This window comes from Misgurnus anguillicaudatus, chromosome 4 (genome assembly GCF_027580225.2).
Source record: "Misgurnus anguillicaudatus chromosome 4, ASM2758022v2, whole genome shotgun sequence".
Lineage (NCBI taxonomy): Eukaryota > Metazoa > Chordata > Actinopteri > Cypriniformes > Cobitidae > Misgurnus > Misgurnus anguillicaudatus.
Window position 1 is genome coordinate 34,086,558 of NC_073340.2, and position 26,260 is coordinate 34,112,817.

General features: G+C 32.4%; 1 protein-coding gene across 1 annotated transcript in view; it reads right to left on the reverse strand.

Moving 5' to 3' along the window:
• Positions 1-3,719: 3,719 nt before the first annotated feature.
• Positions 3,720-26,260, reverse strand: part of ptprea (protein tyrosine phosphatase receptor type Ea) — a 100,237-nt gene continuing 77,696 nt past the window's right edge. Inside the window, exons 7-21 of the mRNA XM_073867185.1 lie at positions 20,508-20,598; positions 19,921-19,997; positions 19,714-19,750; positions 19,488-19,585; positions 15,415-15,534; positions 15,165-15,328; positions 12,257-12,396; positions 10,100-10,251; positions 9,887-9,989; positions 7,919-7,986; positions 7,693-7,831; positions 7,478-7,599; positions 7,015-7,166; positions 5,728-5,863; positions 3,720-4,657 (exon numbers count right to left, since the gene is read on the reverse strand). Of these exons, the coding sequence (XP_073723286.1) occupies positions 4,583-4,657; positions 5,728-5,863; positions 7,015-7,166; positions 7,478-7,599; positions 7,693-7,831; positions 7,919-7,986; positions 9,887-9,989; positions 10,100-10,251; positions 12,257-12,396; positions 15,165-15,328; positions 15,415-15,534; positions 19,488-19,585; positions 19,714-19,750; positions 19,921-19,997; positions 20,508-20,598 (1,674 nt within the window). The 3' untranslated portion in view covers positions 3,720-4,582. The remainder of the gene's footprint in view (positions 4,658-5,727; positions 5,864-7,014; positions 7,167-7,477; positions 7,600-7,692; positions 7,832-7,918; positions 7,987-9,886; positions 9,990-10,099; positions 10,252-12,256; positions 12,397-15,164; positions 15,329-15,414; positions 15,535-19,487; positions 19,586-19,713; positions 19,751-19,920; positions 19,998-20,507; positions 20,599-26,260) is intronic.

Below are 26,260 nucleotides of genomic sequence, written 5' to 3' on the forward strand. Positions count from 1 at the left end.
TAAGGTATGTTTGTAAAAATACTTAAATGTCCTAACTAATCCCTCTCTGGGATACTTCCCCTAAATGTTCTTAAAAAGAAAAAAGCAATTTATAATAATTATTGTTGTCATTTATAACCCGACATTAAATCAAAGATCCCTCATTTGACTGAAATGAAAAACTTCATTAGGTTTCTAAATAGCTCCTGTATTGTTATTTGTAATCCGTGACCTTTTGAGCTTCTTCAAGTGCGCTGATAAAAGAAGATGCGATTTTGCATCAGTTGTTTACCATCCTGTTTACAAAAGTATTCCCAATCAACTCCTATTGTTCATCTACTCAAAGGGAGTTATCTTCTCCCGGAAGAAACGTGCGAAGTGCCGTTCATTCAGCGGGATAAAAGTGCAACCTTTCCGCGCTCGCTGCGCTGCAGGCCGCTGAGAGAATAATCGAGGTCTGCAGCCGCGGCCGAAGTCTGGAGAGACGTTCAGCCGGTCTCCAGACGCCGTTATCGCTCTCCGCTGCTGTCGCATGCAGCCGGAGCACAACAAAAAGTCATTCTTTAGTTATTGTGCCCTCTAATTGTTCGCGAGGCTTGAGATAAGTGCACTACGTGATGGAGGATTTCCCACCTCCCTCAGTAGCACACACACACACATACTCCATCATTACCAGCGTGTACGAGGGGGGAGCGAGCCCTCGAAAACCACTTGACTTTGTGCCATCTGAATTACTGCCTCCCTTTCTTGTTGTTTTGATGGACAAATCGTGCGCTTTCATCCTTGCATACTTAAAGATGATACCGCAAACTGGCAGTCTGCGCTATTGTTCTAGCCAGCGTTTATTCAACGCTGCGCCGGCTCGCTCGCATTCATTCGAGTCAAAGGAAGGGCCGCTCCCAATTTAAAGGCGTTTATTAAAATTCAGACTAGCCATTACACGGTAGAGCGCCGGGAGAAACGGAGGAAAAAACGAACAAGCTGGTTAATCAAAAGTTAATTGTACAATTTTCATGTAGATGAGCGCGGCATATACATGACTCCCCGCTCTGCGATTATTGAAATAAATAAACGAGAGTTGTAGAAATGTGGTGGGACTCTGAGGCCTGTAAACAATCAGGCCGAGTTTAATTTGTGGTAAACAAAGTGATTATCCACCGGGGGTACGAAAGGAGAGACTAAGGTTAAATGAAATTTGCAAATGTACAGATACAAGGCGTTTTGTGTTGGAGTCGAGCAATTACAGAAGCGGTTTAATGAAGCAGGGTCCGCCATCTGGGGAGCCGTTCTGACTTCAGACGACCTACAACCAGTCACACTTCTGAGAAGTAGGCCTACATTAGAGCGAAAACTTCACAGAGAGAGAGAGAGAGAGAGAGAGAGAGAGAGAGAGAGAGAGAGAGAGAGAAAACACAGCCAACACAAACATGTGTGAGCTAGAGTCAAGTGATATATATAGGGTTTTATTTGCTGGACAACAATCAGACTGTAAATTACTTATATATTTACTTATAAAAGGATAAAAAAAGAAAGTTTGGATAAAGTACAGCTGAATGATAATGCAAGGGTCTAGAGAAGGGGTCTCACACATCCTGACCCATGCCTATGAATGCACAATGCACCTCATATACGTGAAAAGGCCATAATTAATTTCATGTATTCAATGCATAAACTCCAGACTACCTGGTTGTGCAAATTAAATGTCCTTTCATCTTAAGCGACGGCTTCATTTGTTTTTAAACACAGACGTTTAAGCACATACTTTGAACCGCAGTCCCTTTGGCAGACTTCGGCCCCTAATGCCCACCTCTATTAGGGCCGCGGCTCTCAGCTGGGGTTTGCCAGAAACAAATCCACATTTTCGGTCTAACCTCCTGCAGTTTCTCCGTCTTCAGTATGAAATTAGAAAAGCACTTTGCAGAAAGACATGCTGGGAGACGTGAAAGCTGAAGTTTTGTTTATCTTTAACTGAGTTGAAGCAGGAGCTCAGGGGACAATTTAAAGGTTTATGGGTTATTCACATTGGTGGGATTTAGTATTTATTAGTCACACATAATCTAAACTCTAAACTCTTATGATGTTATCTTAAAAAGGAAGACAGAAATCAGTAAAATAAACAATGTGCATTTACAACCAAACAGTGGTTAAGTTAAACTCACCTGTAATGCAAAATAACATGTTATAAACATGAAATTTAACTTTCTGACAAGTCTGCCTGACGGAGTTTACATCGGTGAGTCAGTCCAGTGACGTTTAGACCGGAAGTCGTCACTACAATTAAACAGCGACTCCTGCTGGCGACAGCGTGAACACACACAGCATAACATTTATACAGATTTCTTGTTTTTTCTCAAAGTATTTGGAGAGAACAGAGTAAACAATGTACACAAAAAGCACAATAATCGAAAGAAAAACATTACTATTAGTATTATGCAGAAACAAAAGCATTAATACAAAATTATTAGTAATTCATATCAAACCCCATGAAAAAATACTGTAGGCTACTTTAGTGAATACTAAACATTTACAGTTGTACTATACAGTTATGAAATACTTATATAATACTCATAAATACTAATTGCTAGATACTATAGTGTTGTTAATGTTACTATTGTAAATATTGATGTATTCTACAGCATTATACAGTTTATCAATTCACTATTACGAAATTTTATAGTGTAATTAATAAAAATAATAATGCGTTTAATTTCTAGGTGCCATTTAAGACACTCAATGACACCTTACTATAACATTTTACGTATAATACAATAAAATATGTTATAGTAACCACATCCAAAAAATACCATAGCTTCAAAATTAAATAGAAAAATGTTATCAGCTTAATCCACAATAAACATTCACAAAATCACTTTCAAAAGTGTACAAAAATGTATTATGTAATGTTGTTTTTTGTATTTTTGTTAATAGATGTAGTGTTGTTAACTTAACTCTATTAAAGTAGGCCTATACTAAAGCATTATACAGATTATCAATTCACTATAGTTTATATTACAAAACATTATAGTATATATATATAAATAATAATGCCTTTAATTCCTAGATACTCAACACCTTACAACCAAACATATATATATATATATATATATATATAATTTCACTGCTTGCAAATTTGCCACGTGCAAACTGTTAAAGATTACTAAACATTTTATTTCAAACATGTTAGATATTAGGACAGAAAGATGCCAAGGATCTGTCATTCCTTCACATCTCTGTTCATTTATTTTCTTAACAGTCATTGTTCACGTTGATAATGTCCTGACTATACATTTTTATATAAATCATTATTAATGTATAAATTCTTAAATCCTAAATGCATCCCACATGTCCTCTATTAATCCAGTTTTGTATAAGTATAATAAGTCTTATTGTATAATAAGTCTGCAAAATAATACCTTGCATGAATGTAAACCTTGCATGAATGCAAACACCACTAACTAGGTTATCATTATCAACACTGTCTGGATGTGCAAGTAAACTTGTAAATGTACAGTAGGCCACTGAAGAGCCTGCAATGACAGAAATATCCACTAGGTGGCAGTACCTCCTGCTTGTGGATCATGAGAAAGTTTATAACAAATTGTTATTGATGGGTTGTGGGCAAAGTTTCAGAAAAAATAATCCCCTATTTTATATCCCTCATTGCCACCCTTAGAAAACTGTAAGATGGTAATACCACAGTGCTCAGATTTGATCAGCATAAAAAACACAAAACAATAAAGTTTTATAACGCATTTGCTCATTTATTGGGAATCATTGGCCCTGTGCAAGGCAACATCAGTCGTGTGTTTGTGTGTGCTTTAAAAACCTTTGCAGCTTTTCTCAGGATAAATCTCAGGGAGGTCAATGGTCCTAACACTCATACACTCCTCCATCTGTCTATTGTGTGCTAAATCATCTTATAAATGTAATATTTTGCTGACATTTGTGCCTTTCTTGAGAACAATTCATTAGCCATATTGTAATAATAATAATAATCTCACATACAGTAGCCCCTTTGTCGAATGGGAATGTTTGCTGCTTTGTCAACATTATTCACATTTGCTATGGCTGATGAAGACAATGTTAAAGACAGGGATTAAAAACAATGCTTCGACACAATGATATCGTTCATATAATGCGAGGCAATAACTCTGAATAAATAAAATCTCATGAAACATTCACAAAAAATGTCTGATCTCGCAGGTTGTCCTGTCTACAACAGCGCATAAATACATTACAGCTACTGCTTTACAAATTCTACAACGACTAGTTTAAAAATTTAAAATAATTAGTTAAACAAACAAACAAACAAACAAAAACAAACACTATTTTACAATAATAATAGCAGAAATTGGAATGATCTGTCATAATAAAACAATCCGAGACCAAAATAAACTGTTTAAATGTGTTATAAAGACAATTTACAGTTTTTAAAACTTTAGTAGCCTTAGTATATTATATTACAGATAGATATGGTCTTTTAGTAACATTGAGAAGTGCATAGTAAAATAGAGCAGAATTATCTTCCAATCGCAGTGGAAAATCCTGAACGACCGGCGTGTATAAAAGCATTCAACAACTCAAACGTTTAAGGCAGATTAGATTATTTAAAATTGGCATAGTCTGAGAAAATGTCGACAAAGTCCTGTACCACTCTGTAGCAGAAGTCATACTGCTCCTGAGAAAGAAAAAGAGCAATAAAATACACATTAAATATTTATTTTATAGTAACCACAGACAAAAATACCATAGCTTTGTAAAATCATACAATTATTTTTCATAATTAAAAAAAATATATATATATATATATATATTGGCTGAATACACAATAAACATTACCTTTTAAAATAATTTTATTTTGTATATTTTAATGTGCCCCTGGACCACAAAACCAGTCATAAGGGTCATAATAAAATGCATACATCATCTGAAAGTTGAAGAAATAAGTTTTCCATTGATGTATGGTTTGTAAGAATAGGACAATTTTTTTGAATAAATAAATAAATAAAAAAATAAATAAATAAATCGCTTTAAAGTTGTCAATAGCACACATATTACTAATGATAAATACATTTCTAATATATTTTAATTTACAAAATACCTTCATGAAACATGATCTTTACTTAGAGGGGACATTTCACAAGACTTGTAAAGATGTAAAATAAATCTTTGGTGTCCCCAGAGTACGTATGCAAAGTTTTAGCACAAAATACAATATATATAATTTATTATAACATGTTAAAATTGCCACTTTGTAGGTGTGAGCAAAAATGTGGTGTTTTGAGTGTGTCGTTTTGAATGCAAATGAGCTGATCTCGCAAATAAATGGCAGTGCCGTGGTTGAATAGTTCAGATTAAGGGGTGGTATTATCCCCTTCTGACATCACAAGGGGAGCCAAATTTCAATTTCCTATTTTTTCACATGCTGGAAGAGAATGGTTTACCAAAACTAAGTTACTGGGTTGATCTTTTTCACCTTTTCTACATTGATAGAAGCACTGAGAACCCAATTATAGCACTTAAACGTGATATTTCCTCTTTATTATCCTAATGATTTTTTACCATAAAATTGATAATTTTATACAAATACACATGCTACTTATGACTGTTTTTGTGGTCAAAAGCCACAAACAAAAGTTGTGGTCAATACCAACTGAGCACAGTTTTACTTAAGTAACATTGTGGTATTTTTACTGTAAAACTACGATGATTGATTATGTAAGAAAAGCCAAAGTTTAGTGAACTAACCACTGTCTGCACCATATGTGGCCGCTGCATTCGTAAACTCTTCACGGTCTGAAACACGTCCAGCAAACCTTCTGCTTTCACACGCTCCAGAATATTACTGAGAGCAATAAATGTACCGGTCCGACCTGCTCCAGCACTGTATAACACAACACACAACATAAACACACATGAGTTAGACATGACATTCATGCAAGAAAATAATATTAACTTCAATGATATTAATTGATTTTCACAAAAGTTTCACAAAATGCCTTCCAGGAAAATTTTCTTCTATACATATATAATCATACAAATATATCAAATGAAAAAACAGACCCTCTGCTTTCAAACAAACAAACCAGAAAACAAACGTTTCATCCTATCTTTATTTGTTCTCTTTTTACAGCCTCTTAAATATAGGTATAATAATACCAAATTTTGAGCAAAAAGCTGAAATAATTGCATTTTTTGTAAAGGAATTTTGTTAGAGATCAGATTCAGAATGATTATCAAAACATAAACAGAGTTTAAAAGTAATTAAATTAGTTTTTGGTTCAGTTTATTTATGAATTGGGTAAGAGTGCCATCTAGTGGATAATTACGAAATTACAGATTACTGTAAAAACTCTCCAGGAAAACGTCATTGTTTTCTTAATTGACAAAATAATTTGTTAATGGTAGGGAAAGAGTTAACTAAGTGTGTAAGTTTGTGTGTTGTTTCCCATACAGCAAAAAAAAAAATTATAATAATATTTGACCAAAAATATGCTGAATACATTTTGTAGAAAGAAAAGCTCTTTTAATATTTTTGAATTTAAAAATATATTTAGTTTTAACCTTCATATATTAACATATATTTCAAAGTGTATTTCAGGGGCAACAAATAATTTTTTTTATTTTACATCCCAAACAGCAAAAAATACATTTTTCCTGGCCAAAATATGATAGTTTGTATAAAATATATAACTATGTATAAAATAATTAGTATATTTGCAGATTGAAATATGTTTAATCTTAATCTTTTCAAACCTGTTATGTTTACAGGTTTCTAAAATACAAAGGTTTTCTTCCAATGCAACGTGAATATAAATGCTTGAAAAAATATTTATTTTTAAAATATATTTTAAAATATACAAAAAATTGGCCAAAATATATATTGGTAAAAACATTTTTGTAAACATATTTCAAAATATATTTCTGGGCTTTTTTGTATATTTAAAAATATATATATTTGAAAATATATATTTTTGGCCGTGTTTGTGGTATCTTGTATTGTGTTTGTATGTGTACAGTATTTGTGTGTGTTACCTGCAGTGTACGATTATGGGATGGTTGCCCGACTGCTGCTGTTGTTTCTGAACGGATGCGATGATGTCAATCATTCCTTTACCTTCGGCTGGTATTCCGATCTCCGGCCAGGCGTGGAAATGAAAGTGTCGAACTAAACGCGTCTGTTTGTCCTGTCAGAAACACACACTAGAATCAGTTATACCATCAAACAAGTCTTGTGATCAAATCGAATAATTAAAACAGTCTGAACTAATTTCCATGAAGCAAGCAAAGTTTTGGACTAAAGCACCATTTATGTTTTTTAAGGATCTAACAAAGCTCGACTACTGACAGAAAAATAAATGGTCAATAAAATGACATTTACGATGTTACTTCATTGCTCACACAAGCAATAGGTTTATATTGTGAATATTTGCTTCACACACACACACACACACACACACACACACACACACACACACACACACACAGATAAACTCACAGGGCCGTATGTAAGCAGCAGATCTTTAAGACTGAACGTGTCGCACAATACGTCTCCTTTCATCTCCACTGTGAAATCACCGTACGTCACCGAATCCTCACTGGGCCAGTACTGAAAACACTTGTCCTGTAACAAACACACATCACATCATAAAAGAGATGACAGGATTTGTTTTTGATGTGTTTGCTCAGTTGATGTGTTGTGTTGTGCGTTTGTGTCCTGATCTCTCTCCTGTAATTCTGTTAGCATTACGATCGAGTGACACTTCCATTCCCAAACCATCCTCCAGAAATCATCCACCGTGTGTGCCAGAGGACCCTGCGTGGCGATGAAATAGTCCTTCTGTCTGTACCCCTGCAAAAACACACAAACGTGTTTGAATAGCCGTCTACACAAGAACACACCTTAAAATATATACAATAAGAGTCATCGAATACTTACATCAATGAAAGATGCGTTGATATAATCTGTAAATTCCTGACCTCTTTTCATCGACAAGATGACTCTGTTAAAATCATCTAAAACATTTAAAAAGACATTAAATTAAAATACTATTGATATATAATACAAGCCTGGTGCTTTGGACAACACTTCTCAGAATTATGAGTAGACAAAAAGTGAGATTATTAAATAATAATTTTAAAGCTGAATTATCTCAACTATTTTTAATATTATAGTACATATCATTTATTTATTCAGCAGATGATTTTATCCAAAGTGACTTAGAAATGAGGCGGCGTTTAACATTTTACTTTAAAGGAAAACACCACCTTTTCTCAACATCCCACCATGTTCCCACCTCAACTTAGACGAACCAATACATACCCTTTTTAATGTATGCACTCTTAATCTATGTACAGCGCCCCGTGAATGTGCCAGCATTTAGCCTAGCCCCATTCAAGTTTTATTTTGTGCCACCATACACTGAAAAAAAAATGATTCATTGAATATAATATTTTTTTTTAAGGTAAGTGGTTGCATCAATCCATTTAAGCTACATTTAAACAAAAAAGATTAGTAAAGTAAAATAAAATATAAAACTTTTGTTTAAATGTAGCTTAAATAAATAGATTGCAACCACTCACCTCAAAAAATCTGATTAAATTCAATGAATAATTTTTTTCAGTGTACTTATTCGTGTAACTACTCATGTAACAGTCTTTAAATAGAGAAAACATGGAAGTGTTTGATGGCTTATGAATTCATCCGTTTGGATCCTAAGAAATGAATGGGGCTATGCCAAATGCCAACACATTCACGAGGCGCTGTACAAAGACCAAAAGTGCACGCCGTGAAAAAAACAGATATGCATTAATTCGTCCTAGCTGAGGCAAGAACATAGCAAAACACTGAAAAACAGTGTTTTTTTTCCTTTAAGAGCCAACAATAAACATAGTACACAAAGTTTACAAGTAAAAATAACAAGAAAAATAAAATAAAGATTTAGATTAGATAAAGATTAATTTAAGGTAAAAGGTTTAATTTCTGTGCCACTAGTAGCACCAAGTAGACATGCAAATTCAACAAGCATTAAACAGTCCACCTTTTTGCTACATGTATGTAGTCTCCCAAACTCACAATCCTGACCAGTCAGGCTGCACAAATTGATTTTTAATTTTTTGTTGCTGCTAAAAATGACGTAATGTATTGCCCTAAATTTTTTTTCACGAAAATACATTTCAATAAACGGTGTCGTCTTATAGACGGTTTCATCGGACGCACGTGATACACGTCTGGATCCAAACCTTACTTCCGGTTTCTGACTAGTTGCTTAACTGATCTCTTGAAAACTTCCTCGTCGAAAATACCAAATGTTTTGGTTTCCTAGGTAATCTATGTGTTGTTTTTTGCTTGTTATATAAATAAACTACGTTTAAAGTACTTTGTGGTTATTTATTATTAGCGGAGTTTACCGGAAGTTACGTGTGGACCGCGACAGCCGCTTGTTTATGTTGTTACTGCTGAAACCGTCTATATTCGAGCTCTAGACGATTGCATGTCAAACATACTGTACACCTGCAAAAATGCTGTAGGTGGCGCCAAATACAAATAAACAAGTGGACTGAAGCAACCTGATTAACTACATTTATTTACAGTAGGGCAGACTTCTACTTTTAATTAAATATTTATGTTTTTTTTTCACAATGAGATGGACAGATAGGCTAAATGTTATTAAATCCAGATGCACTGAAGGCTATGTATGGTACTGTAAAGTATTAAGGAATGTGGGAAACCAAACTGGTCCCCTATGACTTTTAAAGCATTTTCTTTATAAAAGACAAAAGTTGGTCTTCAAAAAGAATTTTTCCAAAAGGTACACTTTAAAGGGGGGGGGGGGTCCTCTTATAATCAGGGACTATACAGTATTTCCCCTTTAAATTAATATTTTTGGATGTGCGCAGATGATCATAAAATCATATGGAATAATCTGAAGGACTCTGTTTTTCTTCATGTTGGCAGGTAGATTTCCCGTCCTCATGTTTTCTTTCAGGATACGCATGTTCGTAAGTTTCTGAAAAATCACCAATATAAGCTCGAAGATGATGATGCAGACAATCACAGATTCAAAAATAATCAGCCAATATATCCACTAATAAATAAAAATACATCGACGTCTCTCACCTTAAACTCCTCCTCCAGGCCCACGCGGTCAAGGGGGGCAAAGGTGTTGTGAAGTTTTTGCAGGTGACCCTCCAGAGACGACACGTCGAGCTCTGTGTCTCCGTACAGAAAATACTCCAGAAGAGCTTGATAGATGAATGAGTACTGTAAGTCTGTTTACACAAAGTAATATAAAATAACACATAATTTGTATAGTGGTCGACCGATATGTTTTTTTATGGCAGATTTAATGTAATTACGGTAAATGAGTGAAAAAAAAGTAAAATGGTGAAACTGAATAAACTTATTTAAAATAATTTATGATGCATATTATTTATGAATATATATTAAAAGTCCCCCTGTGGTAAAAATCAAGTTTTTATTGTTTTATTGTTTATATGTCTATGTAATCACGATGTATTTTCTTCGATGAGCAAAATGACCTAAGAAAATAATAAGGGTGTCACGATTTAGATTTTAAATCGAAACCGATCGAAATTAAGTAACAACATCGAACTTCGAATTAAAAAATGGGATCGTCGATGCTGCCACGCCCCCACGTCACATCCGGTTGGCTTGCCAAGTGGGGGAAAAAAACTCTCAGATATATGAAGAGTTTCGTTGCAAAACGCGATAAATCCGTTTTTTTTAATTGTTCAGAAATCTCGTTTTTTGGTTGTGCATTCCAATTAATATTAATTCAACTGCAGTTGGTTTGTTTTGATTTAAACCTTCATAACTTAAAAAAATACAGCTAAGTAGCACCATAAAACATAATAATAAAATTTTTTTGACAAAAATGTTAAAAAATGGATTTATCTCGTTTTGCAAAGAAACTCTTCATATATATTTTAAACACGGGAAATGTATTGCTACAACTCCTTGAAATGCATATCATAAACAGGATTACAACCTAGTGATTTTATTTATTTCAGATTCTAGGAGTCCAATGTGCGTGCAAGAAGGAATCCTCTCGAAAAGCTCTCTCGCGTAAAGGGAAGCCCACAACCCCCCATGCGAGGAAAAGCACGCAATGTGCATGTAAATGTGAAACTATAATAATAATAATAATAATAAATATTAATGGCATAGCATTTTTTGTCTTTCTAAAAAAAGTAAAAACCGAGAATCGAATCGTGTCATTAGAATCGAAAATGTAATCGAATCGAGGATTTGGAGAATCGTGACACCCCTAGAAAATAAGTCTAGTTTTTAGACAAAAAATATAAAATTTAAGTGAATTTGTGTTTAAAACAAGCAAAAATTCTGGCAATTGGGTGAGAATTTTTTTCTTGAATTAAGTGTTTATGAAAAAATGCACTTATTTCAGGAGTTTTGGATGCACTACTATGCATACACTCCAAAAAATGAATGTCTTACTTTGTATTTTTGTCTTGTTTTCTTTTTATATGTATATTCTTTGTATATTAAGTCTTGTTTATTGTAATAAATGATGAAAATCAATAGTTTTTTTTTGCTTAAAACAAGTCAAAATATCTCCCAGTGCAGTAAGAAAAATAAACTTAAATTAAGTTTACTGAATTAAGTTGAAACTGGAATTAAGTTAATTTGTCTTACTGCACTGGCATTTTTTGATATTTTTATTAGAAAACAAGACAAAAATACTAAGTAAGACATTCATTTTTGCAGTATATCTCTTCAATGCAAAAAATGACTTTCTTACTTAATATTTTTGTGTTGTTTTCAGTAAAAATATCTAAAAATTCTTAAATTAAGATATTTTCTTGATAAGCAAAATGACATAGGAAAATAAGTTTTTTAGACAAAAAAAAAAAAACTTTAAGTAAAATTGGTGCTTAAAAAAGCAAAAAAAATCTGCCAATGAAATAAGAAAAAAAATTCTTGAAATAAGTTTACTTTTTCATAAACACATTTTTCAATAATTTAAGAAAAAAGTTCTTAGTATATTTGTCTTGTTTTCATAAAAAATAAGTAAGAAAGTCATTTTCAGTGTAAACTAGGTAGATACAATGACAAGATACAGGTTGGCAAATAATGCAAAGTTAAATTTTTGCACTTCAAGAGCCTTCTGTAAAACTAAAAAGAAGTGATATAAAGTAATATTCATTAATAAATATTCATTAAATTCATGTGACCTCAGGGGAGCCAAGCCAGGCATCAGTGGAAAAAAAATAAAACCTGTTTAATTTGTTTCACTCACGTCTGTCTGAACAAGCTGTGATCTCTGCTCTCGTATTTTTGACACGAAACCAAACACGTCCACCTTCTGTTCAGTGTTTATCATGTCAATCATCGCATCAATGACGATAAATGTTCCTGTTCTGCCCACACCAGCACTGACACAGAGAGAGAGATCATATTAATGTTGATCATATCAACGTTATCGCATCACACAATCAAAAACACATTTTTTATTCCTGTCTAATCTCAATCTGAACACTAGAGGGCAGAAGTGCTCCTCAAAAGGGCCACATGTCCCCTCAATAGGGTCTTTTATAGGAGCTGAAGTGGTGGTTTATGGCTGACATTGCATTTGGTTGTTTAGGGCACAAGTAAAGGGCAAAATGTGAAGAATATGACACACAGATTAATAGCAAGACCACAGACGGGCTATTGTTTTAAAGCTACACACGAAACACAGCTATTGACCTACATACATTCATTTTATATTTCTGACCAATCAGCAGCGAGAAGACCCCATCCTTCACCTAATTCAAATCACATGCTAATCACTCTGAATAATGTATATCATTGTCTGATGAAATCAATTATGCATGCATGACAGACACCTTCAGACTGACGCACGGGGGCTGTGGGGTCTCCAAAATAATGAGGCAGAAATTGTGTAAAATTTGTCCTTTGTCTGAAAGCTTAAGTTCAACTATGTATAAGTTATTGTTAGTCCGTGCAAAACTGAGAAGTTTCAAAATGTAGATCAGGAAGTTTGTTGTTAAACTGAAAATAAAGCTTTTGTATGCCATCAAATTTGAATGTAGATACTGATCTGTATTACAATACATTTATTTATTGATGCATTTTAAATCAAATATATTAGGCAGTAGTTTAACTAAGTTTAAGCTTAATTTTTTTATCTCAAAGGAAGTGTGAGATGAGTATTTAAAACTTGGTTGCGAATGTTGTGTGGTTACCAGGATGTGAACACAAAGGTGGCGAAGATGACCCATGGCAATATATAGCTGTAAACGTGTTGCTATGGCCTTGTTAGATGTTTCTGTGTGGTTGCATGAGTTTACTTATAGATGCAAGTTAAAAAAACCTTCACTGTGATATTTTGGTCTCGAGATGTGAGGCAGGCCAAAAAATTCATCAGAACTGAAAAGAAGCTATTAGTGCATGTAAAATGTAATATTTATTTAGGGCTTGTGATTTGTTAAAATTAGTATTTGTTATAGATTACGATTACGTGAACAGAATACAGTTGTCAAACCCATATATGTAACCTTAATACTGTTGCATTCCCATGCAGTTCGGTTACATGTGTGACAACCACAATCTATAACCGATCTCCCACCCGTACGTTTTTGGGTCTCACGTACGCATTTAAGTAAAAGCAGTGCTGTGTGAACAGAAATGCACTGGACAGTGCACGAAGGTTAATGCTATAATATATTTCCTTCATAAACGCCACAGAGCATATTACATTACGTATGATATATTGTGTGTAGCCCAATAAGTGAAATATAGAGTATTGCTCTGCAAAAATATAAAACCTAAAAAGTGGACAATTAATAAGTGTATAATAAAAGGGATAGTTCACCCAAAAATAAAAATAGCTGTTAAGTTACCTTTTATTTTTCATTAGAACAATAAAAAAGTAGTGCTGGGCAAAGATTAATCGCGATTAATCGCATATTTCTTTTTTTTTTTGCATAATATACGTGTCTGTGTGTACTGTGTGTAATTATTATGTATATTTAACCACACACACACATGTTTCAGAAATGTTTTATTTATAAATATTTATTTTTTAATTTATATAGAATATATAAAAATGTAAATAAATATATATACACATGTAAATGTTTCTTAAATACATACATGAATGTGTGTGTGTGTGTGTGTATTTACATATATAATAATAACACACAGAACACACTCATATATTAAGCACAAAAATCACTTTTATTTTGTATGCGATTAATCGCGATTAATCTTTGCCCAGCACTAAGATATTTTGCAGAAACCCCATTTGTGATTCATATAATAAAAATAAACGGATCTCCCACTTTGAGTGCTCAAAAAGTAGATATATCGTTAAGCAAATCAAGTGTTTTTTTTTTCAAGAATTTGAACGTGATTTACAACATTATTAGCGTTAATGTAGATCATCTGCCACAAATGAAGTGCGCTTTATGCTCCCGCTCTATAGGTGGCGCTGATAGGCTAATTGGCAAACAAACCTCTCAGTGCCACTTATAGAGCAAAGGTTTTATATTTTTGCAAATTTTAATGTGAAATACAGTATATATTGTTTCTGCACTGCAAAAAAAAATGATTTTCAAGAATAAAAATTCTTAGAATTGTTTCAATAAAAATATCTAAAAATTCTTACATTTTTATGCTTTTTCTTGATGAGCAAAACGACCCAAGAAAATAAGTTTCGTTTTTAGACCAAAAATATCAAATGTAAGTATTTTTTGTGCATAAAACAAGCAAAAAAAAAAAAAAAAACTCTGCCAATGGTAAGCAATTTTTTCTTGAATTTTTCGTGAATTTGGTGTTTAAGGGAAATGTTTGAGATTTTTTGCTTACCCCATTGGCAGATTTTTTTGCTTGTTTTATGCACAAAATCACTTAAAATGTTATATTTTTGGTCTAAAAACTAGACTTATTTTCTTGGGTCGTTTTGCTCATCAAGAAAAAGCATCTTAATTTAAGAATTTTTAGATATTTTTACTGAAACCAAGACAAAAATACGAATCATTTTTTTCTTGAAAATCATTTTTTGCAGTGTGTGAAATAAAATTACTTTTTAATGAGATGGATTTTTTTGTCATACCACTTTTCCTACTTAAACCTAAACCTGTTGTTTCAGTTAGCGTAAAACAAATCTGATTGTCCAAACATTATATTCGTTTCATACCTGCAGTGCACCACGATAGGTCCAACCAATGAGGGGTTCACCTGCTTCACCTTCTTCAGGAACTTGAGCATGCCGATGGGAGAGAACGGCACGCCGAAGTCTGGCCAGCTGGTGAAGTGTAGCTGCGTGACCAGACGGGGCGTCTTGGATCCGTCGGCGCCTTGCTGCGGTGGACACAGGACGGATGAGAATCAGGTCACATGGTAGAAACATAATCACATGAACTTGTCATTACCACAGTTATACTTACATACTGCACGCAGAATTTGCGTATCGTGTAGTCCACCAGTACAGTGAAGTCCTCCACGGCAACGCGGATATTACCGTATGTCCAGCATCCCTGATCGGGCCAATACTGATAACACTTATCCTACAGAGAGATAAAGAGAGTAAATTTAAACTTTCTCTTTGTTTCTGATACAAAAATGATGTACATAGTACGTTGTAGATCATCAAATACTTTTGCTTCAAATAATGTCAATCCCTGTCGCAGGCCAGTCAAGGATGTGTTAAAGGGATGTGTTAAACGCCACATCCCTTTTCAAAAAAGTCCACTAAGTGCATGGACGAAGAATTAGATGTTGGAGTTTTCAGTTTCCTAATATTTACGTTTTGAATTCTGACTCGCATCATTTCTTCTTGTCCAAAGAAGAGAATTTAAAGTTTTTGCCAAAGCATGCATGCACTAATGACTAAAACATGACTAATGACTAAAATGACTAAATGATTAAAATGACTAAAAAAGAAATGACTAAAGTGATTTTTTAGGTACTGTTTCGGAATAGTAACATTTGTAACATGGTACAGTATAAGCACTTGTATTATTGTCCCACCCATGAAAACCGCCTTGGATAAAAGCGTCTGCTAAAGGCCTAAATGTAAATGTAAAGTGACATTTGTGAAAATAATGCATTTTAATTGCTGATAAGAGCCCGATAAAAAATTTTTTCAACGCACTTAGAGTTTTGCATATGTACTTTTCACTTATTAATACTCCTTGAATCATCATATAATGTAGTTTTTGTGAAAAAAGTGAAAAAAAAACACGTATATAAAATCACAAGGTCAAATCTGTGCCGTAGATAACACGTTGATCTTGCAATGTAGCTTTTTCGAGTAGTAAAGGTGACTTACAAGACATCAAGATGCTAATGTGAGATGTTAATACAGCCTGTTTGTCATTCAGCATTATCCAGCCGAGAGCATGAGGATAAATCTCTCGTAATGAGAGTTTGCCCACTAATTATGTTAAAGCCAAAGCGCTTTATCAGTCATTATTAAAATCATTGATTTTGAGTCCTATCCAAAGCTGACTTTAATCTTCTCTCTGTCCTGTGTCTTATTGATTTGTCATTGAGTCTCTAAAGACACTCGCGGACGTGATGGAGAGTCGTGTGGGTGCTTTGAGCATGTTACCAGACGAGGAAACGTGCTATGGAGAAATGGAGACACTTGTGAGCCATTACTGCTTATAATAAGACATTATCGTAAAATCATATGATTCATTCAAATATGGACCTGAAGGATTGTATTTATATTCAGATGTCTCTATTATGCATTCTGGTTGAAATAGTAAACAGCCTATTGGAATGCTAACATACTATACCAGTGGTCGGACAATATGTTATCGGTATTGGGCCAAAAAAAAAATTGCCAGTAGATGGTGGACCACAACATAGTCATTTTCTGATGACTTTATTTATATTTTTATAAATTCCTTATCCGTTTATTGGTGCTAATCATCTTGATGTAAATGCATTTATCGGTAATGATGGGCAATTTCGAAACACTGATTCATGAAGCCTCGAAACGTTTACAAATCTTTTGTTTCGGATCAGTGGATCGGCGCGTGTTTTTAAACTGGCCAAGTGATGTGATTTTAGCAAACGATGCTTCATTACATTATAACTGTTTCGAAACATTTTGAAAACCCTGTGGTTTACCACTAGGGGGAGTTGATCAAAAAGTGAACTCATTTGAACAGTATCTTATATGATTAGGTGAACTCGGGTCAGTTTTAGCATGCAAGTTCAGAAAACATTCATCCTTCTGACTGATAACACAAACAATTTTACCTGCTTTATATGTATATACAGATTTAATGACAAACGAGATCTGTCTGCCCTAAATAAAACTAAAAACACAGAATACACTTTTTTAATTATTTAAAGTTAAATAATGATTTTTCTTAGAAACACATTTTTAGAAAAACCTTTGCAATTATTTTTGTTAAAAGTGTAAAATGTTTGGACTGAGATATTGGCTGTTTCTCAATTCCAAAAGCGTAAAGAACGGACTTGCGTTCTCGTGGAGATTGGCGGCCTTGGAAGAACGAACTCAGAAGGTCGTGAGAACACAGAACGCACTTGTGAGAATTGAAATGTGTGCGATTTTCCTGTTCCTCACCTGACCTCCGCCAATGACTTCTGGGGCGTAAAGCGATTTCAGCGCACAAGTCTGCACTTGATGCGTACTTGATATCAAGAACTTGCGTTCTTGAGAACTGGAATTGAACTTCAATGGTTAATGATGACATAGAGCGAGAATACAAGGACACAAGATCGCTGAAGAACGCATATTGAGAAACAATACAGCATTTTTACCAGCAGGTGGCGCCATATTTAGATGTTTTCGAGTGAATCACTTTTTAAAGCAATTGGTTAAATTGACTTAAAGCTTTAAAAAGCTTAGTTTCTTCCATCACTATTTATTGGTATTTCATTTGCATCTATTTAATTTGCGAAAAAATACGCAAACACGATCTATGACTCTGCTGACGTTTGTGGTCGATTGAACTGCCAGATTGGTGATGAAGTTTCCGACATACAAGCTCTTTTTCGTCTAAATTTTAGGCGAGGTGCATCTCAAAAAAGTCTTTTTAGAACTTTTCAAATTAAAGGACAAATTCGGTATTTTACACTTAAAACCCTGTTTTCAGATTGTTTATGATGAAATAGAACGGTTTTGACTGAAATTTGGACATTTGGCCGAAGAATTTTCGGGTGTTTGTTGTATTACCCCTCACCTTTACAATGGCTGCATAGGTGCACTGGAACAATCCTTCCTAAAATGCATTAAACTTTCATTTACAAAGACGTGAAACTCTTGGAGTGGTCAGGGGTCTTCACTGATATGCTCACACAAAAATCGTTGCAAAAGATGCTTTCCAACAGGTTTTATCGTAGTTTTTGTTGTTTGTATTCTTGCAATTGGCAAAGATGGAATATCGCCACCAACTGGGCTGGAGTGTCTATTATTCAAGCTCTCAACGGAAGAATATACGGGTGTGAGGCATTTGGAAAATTACGTCCAATAGTGTGCTAAAGCAGCTGTTGGAAGGCATCTTTTGCAGTGATTTTTGTGTGAGCATATCAGTGAACACCCCTGACCACTCGCTGAGTTTCACGTCTTTGTAAACCAAAGTTTAATGCATTTTAAGAAGGATTGTTCCCCGGGCACCTATGCAGCCATTGTGGGTGTGGGGGGGTTATACCACAGAAACCAAAAATTCTCGGGCCAGCATAATATGTCCAAATTTCAGTCAAAACCGTTCTATTTCATCATAAACAATCTGAAAACAGGGCTTTAAGTGTAAAATACCGAACTTGTCCTTTAAAAGTTCTCAATTCATCTCAAAATATTGCTGCAAAAGATTCTGGTACTTTTATTTTGAAGGCAAAAAAGTGATTAGGTGTGTTCGACTTTGTGTTCGCGGCTCAGACTATACGAAGGAGTTTAATTTCAAAATCATTCTCGCGGTACTCTGATGTCATCTCCCTGTTGGTTCTTGCAGCGCCGTGTAAAGCCGAACACAGCTTTGTGAGTAAAATGTTGTTGTCATTACAGATCTAATTCAGAACCAGCCGCTATAAAAAATAATCTGGCTGCCGGCTAGATATTATTGCTGACAGGCCAGTTGCCGACCCCTGTACTATAAAAATTAGTTTATTCTAAATATGTTGCCACTGTTTCATAAAATAAAATAATAATAACCTTTACCCATGTAAAATCACTGTAATGGTAGCTTTTTGCATATAAACTGCTTTCATGCATCTTGTTTATAGACAGCCTGCTGTGTAACCCTGCTAAAAAAGACCAATAGACACCATCACAGAAATTCTATTGGTTTTATTGGGAATTTTATTGGTTTAATGGAATATGGCCCAACACACATTACAGTGTAGTGGTTTTATTGGTGAAAGCTAATGGTTCCTATTGGAAACCATTAGAATTTTCTGTAATGGTTTTATTGTTTTTTTTTCAGCAGGGAAGTCATCACTAATTCAAGGAAATAGATCCAAAAAACAAAAAAGGGACACAAACCTCTTTTCTTTCTTTCAGATTCGTTAGCATGACAATAGTGGCTGATTTCTGTTCCCATATCATTCTCCAGAAATCTGCAACAGTGTCCTGTTTTGGGCCTAAAACAAACGAACCAAAAATTAAATCCCATAGACACTCAGTCTTATTTCATCTGATTACACCGTCATCCATAATCTCATTCAAGATAAAGCTTAATCATTTAATTTTAAAATTATGATGCGCTCACCTTGTGCTGCGATAAATTTATTTTTATCTTTATAACCCTGAAAAAAAGCAGTCGATTATGATCGTGTTATGAACAAATCTAATTTGATTCTAATACAATTTTTCATTTCATAAACTCAGATGTTTGGTTATCACCAGGGTTTATATTTAGAATTGTTTAAAAAAAGAACTAAAACTTAATATGTATTATATAATTTGCGAAACTTACATCAATGTATGACGCATTGACATAATCTGAACATGAAACTCCATCGATGGTTGTTAGAATCACTCGGGAATGATCATCTGGATAATGGGAATACAAAAATATGTTTATTTATATAACAAACACACAAAATAGACAACTGTTTCAATAAAATGTAAAGCATGAGTAAAAAAAAAACTATGTGTGAAAATATATGCAAAAATAACTTCAAAATAGAGAAATGACACTGATGTGGCTCTTAGACAGAAGGAACTGAGAGTGATAAAAGTTGAATTTAGAGAAGTGGAGTCCGGCGCGTGAGGCTGTCCGTAGTACTGTGATAAAACTTTCGGTTTGATATCTAAGTAATACATATAACCCACACACAACCTATAGGTTTCTCAATGGCCACTGAGATACTAACCAAAGAGCTAAAGCCAACACTGAGATATTAACTGATATAATGTCAGAGTAGATGCCAATACAGTTAATGTAGCCACATATCAGCCAGGAGAGAACAGCAGTCCATATATATGCCCACTTGATATATAAATGTTTTCACCATAAAATCATCAGAAATGCTCATTGCAATTCAATGTGTGTTAACTTACATGGTAAGATGTTTGGATATCTGTTTTTCTCCTTGTTTTCCTCTTTATTTGCCTCTTCACATGTTCCTTGTGTTGAGCCTCCGGGTAATGACTGTCAACAGCACAAAATAAACATCACCAAATCAACATATGATATTGTTTATAGTGTGTTTAATGTGTATAATGTATATCATGATTATGTATATAGTGTGTTTAATGTGTATGAAGTACAGTATAGTAAATGTAATGTGTATATAGTGTGGTTTATGAGTATATAGTGTGCTTAATGTGTATAATGTACAGTATAGTATATTTAATGTGTATGTAGTGTGTTTAATCATGTATATCATGTTTAATGTGTTTATAGTGTGTTTAATGTGCATAAAGTACAGGATAGTAAATGTAATCTGTATATAGTGTGGTTAATGTGTATATAGTGTGCTTAATGTGTATAATGTACAGTATAGTATAATTAATGTGTATGAAGCGTGTTTAATGTGTATAATGTATATCATGTTTAATGTGTATATAGTGTGTTTAATAGGTATAAATTACAGTATAGTAAATGTAATGTGTATATAGTGTGGTTTATGAGTATATAGTGGGCTTAATGTGTATAATGTACAGTATAGTATTTTTAATGTGTATGTAGTGTGTTTAATCATGTATATCATGTTTAATGTGTTTATAGTGTGTTTAATGTGCATAAAGTACAGGATAGTAAATGTAATCTGTATATAGTGTGGTTAATGTGTATATAGTGTGCTTAATGTGTATAATGTACAGTATAGTATAATTAATGTGTATGAAGCGTGTTTAATGTGTATAATGTATATCATGTTTAATGTGTATATAGTGTGTTTAATAGGTATAAATTACAGTATAGTAAATGTAATGTGTATATAGTGTGGTTTATGAGTATATAGTGGGCTTAATGTGTATAATGTACAGTATAGTATTTTTAATGTGTATGTAGTGTGTTTAATCATGTATATCATGTTTAATGTGTTTATAGTGTGTTTAATGTGCATAAAGTACAGGATAGTAAATGTAATCTGTATATAGTGTGGTTAATGTGTATATAGTGTGCTTAATGTGTATAATGTACAGTATAGTATAATTAATGTGTATGAAGCGTGTTTAATGTGTATAATGTATATCATGTTTAATGTGTATGTAGTGTGTTTAATGTGTATAAATTACAGTATAGTAAATGTAATGTGTATATAGTGTGGTTTATGAGTATATAGTGGGCTTAATGTGTATAATGTACAGTATAGTATTTTTAATGTGTATGTAGTGTGTTTAATCATGTATATCATGTTTAATGTGTTTATAGTGTGTTTAATGTGCATAAAGTACAGGATAGTAAATGTAATTTGTATATAGTGTGGTTAATGTGTATATAGTGTGCTTAATGTGTATAATGTACAGTATAGTATAATTAATGTGTATGAAGCGTGTTTAATGTGTATAATGTATATCATGTTTAATGTGTATGTAGTGTGTTTAATAGGTATAAATTACAGTATAGTAAATGTAATGTGTATATAGTGTGGTTTATGAGTATATAGTGGGCTTAATGTGTATAATGTACAGTATAGTATTTTTAATGTGTATGTAGTGTGTTTAATCATGTATATCATGTTTAATGTGTTTATAGTGTGTTTAATGTGCATAAAGTACAGGATAGTAAATGTAATCTGTATATAGTGTGGTTAATGTGTATATAGTGTGCTTAATGTGTATAATGTACAGTATAGTATAATTAATGTGTATGAAGCGTGTTTAATGTGTATAATGTATATCATGTTTAATGTGTATATAGTGTGTTTAATAGGTATAAATTACAGTATAGTAAATGTAATGTGTATATAGTGTGGTTTATGAGTATATAGTGGGCTTAATGTGTATAATGTACAGTATAGTATTTTTAATGTGTATGTAGTGTGTTTAATCATGTATATCATGTTTAATGTGTTTATAGTGTGTTTAATGTGCATAAAGTACAGGATAGTAAATGTAATCTGTATATAGTGTGGTTAATGTGTATATAGTGTGCTTAATGTGTATAATGTACAGTATAGTATAATTAATGTGTATGAAGCGTGTTTAATGTGTATAATGTATATCATGTTTAATGTGTATATAGTGTGTTTAATAGGTATAAATTACAGTATAGTAAATGTAATGTGTATATAGTGTGGTTTATGAGTATATAGTGGGCTTAATGTGTATAATGTACAGTATAGTATTTTTAATGTGTATGTAGTGTGTTTAATCATGTATATCATGTTTAATGTGTTTATAGTGTGTTTAATGTGCATAAAGTACAGGATAGTAAATGTAATCTGTATATAGTGTGGTTAATGTGTATATAGTGTGCTTAATGTGTATAATGTACAGTATAGTATAATTAATGTGTATGAAGCGTGTTTAATGTGTATAATGTATATCATGTTTAATGTGTATGTAGTGTGTTTAATGTGTATAAATTACAGTATAGTAAATGTAATGTGTATATAGTGTGGTTTATGAGTATATAGTGGGCTTAATGTGTATAATGTACAGTATAGTATTTTTAATGTGTATGTAGTGTGTTTAATCATGTATATCATGTTTAATGTGTTTATAGTGTGTTTAATGTGCATAAAGTACAGGATAGTAAATGTAATTTGTATATAGTGTGGTTAATGTGTATATAGTGTGCTTAATGTGTATAATGTACAGTATAGTATAATTAATGTGTATGAAGCGTGTTTAATGTGTATAATGTATATCATGTTTAATGTGTATGTAGTGTGTTTAATAGGTATAAATTACAGTATAGTAAATGTAATGTGTATATAGTGTGGTTTATGAGTATATAGTGGGCTTAATGTGTATAATGTACAGTATAGTATTTTTAATGTGTATGTAGTGTGTTTAATCATGTATATCATGTTTAATGTGTTTATAGTGTGTTTAATGTGCATAAAGTACAGGATAGTAAATGTAATCTGTATATAGTGTGGTTAATGTGTATATAGTGTGCTTAATGTGTATAATGTACAGTATAGTATAATTAATGTGTATGAAGCGTGTTTAATGTGTATAATGTATATCATGTTTAATGTGTATATAGTGTGTTTAATAGGTATAAATTACAGTATAGTAAATGTAATGTGTATATAGTGTGGTTTATGAGTATATAGTGGGCTTAATGTGTATAATGTACAGTATAGTATTTTTAATGTGTATGTAGTGTGTTTAATCATGTATATCATGTTTAATGTGTTTATAGTGTGTTTAATGTGCATAAAGTACAGGATAGTAAATGTAATCTGTATATAGTGTGGTTAATGTGTATATAGTGTGCTTAATGTGTATAATGTACAGTATAGTATAATTAATGTGTATGAAGCGTGTTTAATGTGTATAATGTATATCATGTTTAATGTGTATATAGTGTGTTTAATAGGTATAAATTACAGTATAGTAAATGTAATCTGTATATAGTGTGGTTTATGAGTATATAGTGGGCTTAATGTGTATAATGTACAGTATAGTATTTTTAATGTGTATGTAGTGTGTTTAATCATGTATATCATGTTTAATGTGTTTATAGTGTGTTTAATGTGCATAAAGTACAGGATAGTAAATGTAATCTGTATATAGTGTGGTTAATGTGTATATAGTGTGCTTAATGTGTATAATGTACAGTATAGTATAATTAATGTGTATGAAGCGTGTTTAATGTGTATAATGTATATCATGTTTAATGTGTATATAGTGTGTTTAATAGGTATAAATTACAGTATAGTAAATGTAATGTGTATATAGTGTGGTTTATGAGTATATAGTGGGCTTAATGTGTATAATGTACAGTATAGTATTTTTAATGTGTATGTAGTGTGTTTAATCATGTATATCATGTTTAATGTGTTTATAGTGTGTTTAATGTGCATAAAGTACAGGATAGTAAATGTAATCTGTATATAGTGTGGTTAATGTGTATATAGTGTGCTTAATGTGTATAATGTACAGTATAGTATAATTAATGTGTATGAAGCGTGTTTAATGTGTATAATGTATATCATGTTTAATGTGTATATAGTGTGTTTAATAGGTATAAATTACAGTATAGTAAATGTAATGTGTATATAGTGTGGTTTATGAGTATATAGTGGGCTTAATGTGTATAATGTACAGTATAGTATTTTTAATGTGTATGTAGTGTGTTTAATCATGTATATCATGTTTAATGTGTTTATAGTGTGTTTAATGTGCATAAAGTACAGGATAGTAAATGTAATCTGTATATAGTGTGGTTAATGTGTATATAGTGTGCTTAATGTGTATAATGTACAGTATAGTATAATTAATGTGTATGAAGCGTGTTTAATGTGTATAATGTATATCATGTTTAATGTGTATATAGTGTGTTTAATAGGTATAAATTACAGTATAGTAAATGTAATGTGTATATAGTGTGGTTTATGAGTATATAGTGGGCTTAATGTGTATAATGTACAGTATAGTATTTTTAATGTGTATGTAGTGTGTTTAATCATGTATATCATGTTTAATGTGTTTATAGTGTGTTTAATGTGCATAAAGTACAGGATAGTAAATGTAATCTGTATATAGTGTGGTTAATGTGTACATAGTGTGCTTAATGTGTATAATGTACAGTATAGTATATTTAATGTGTATGAAGCGTGTTTTATGTGTATAATGTATATCATGTTTAATGTGTATTTAGTGTGTTAAATTTGTATAAAGTACAATATAGTAAATGTAATGTGTACATAGTGTTGTTTATGAGTATATAGTGCTTTTAATGTGTATAACCTACATTATAGTATTTTTAATGTGTATCTAGTGTGTTTAATGTGTATAATGTATATAATGTTAATGTGTATATAGTGTGTTTAATTTGTATAAAGTACAGTATAGTAAATGTAATGTGTATATAGTGTGGTTTATGAGTATATAGTGCTTAATGTGTATAACCTACAGTATAGTATTTTTAATGTGTATGTAGTGTGTTTAATATGTATATCATGTATATCATGTAAAATGTGTATATAGTGTGTTTAATGTGTATGAAGTACAGTATAGTAAATGTAATGTGTATATAGTGTGGTTTATGAGTATATAGTGCTTAATGTGTATAATGTACAGTCTAGTATATTTAATGTGTATGAAGCGTGTTTTATGTGTATAATGTATATTATGTTTAATGTGTATATAGTGTGTTAAATTTGTATAAAGTACAGTAAAGTAAATGTAATGTGTACATAGTGTGGTTTATGTGTATATAGTGTGCTTAATGTGTATAATGTACAGTATAGTATATTTAATGTGTATGAAGCGTGTTTTATGTGTATAATGTATATCATGTTTAATGTGTTTATAGTGTGTTACATTTATATAAAGTACAGTATAGTAAATGTAATGTGTACAGTATATAGTGTGGTTTATGTGTATATTGCGTTTAACTTGCTAGATAGGTTGCACATGCCTGTTGATTAGATATAATTGTTGAGCGCTTGTGCTCACGTTATTTTGTGTGCATTATTTACATGCTACTGTAGTCACACTCCTTTAAGATAATGTAATAATTAATAGTGGGAAATAACAATCTTCGCGCTATCTATCATTGTTCGCCAGACGTTCTACAACATCTGCTTTCGTTTGTGTTTATTAACCCTTTAGTTTCACTTAATCACACAGTTATTCCTGTTAAAGGTATCTGTTAAAAACATTTAATTCATTAATAATCTAGTACA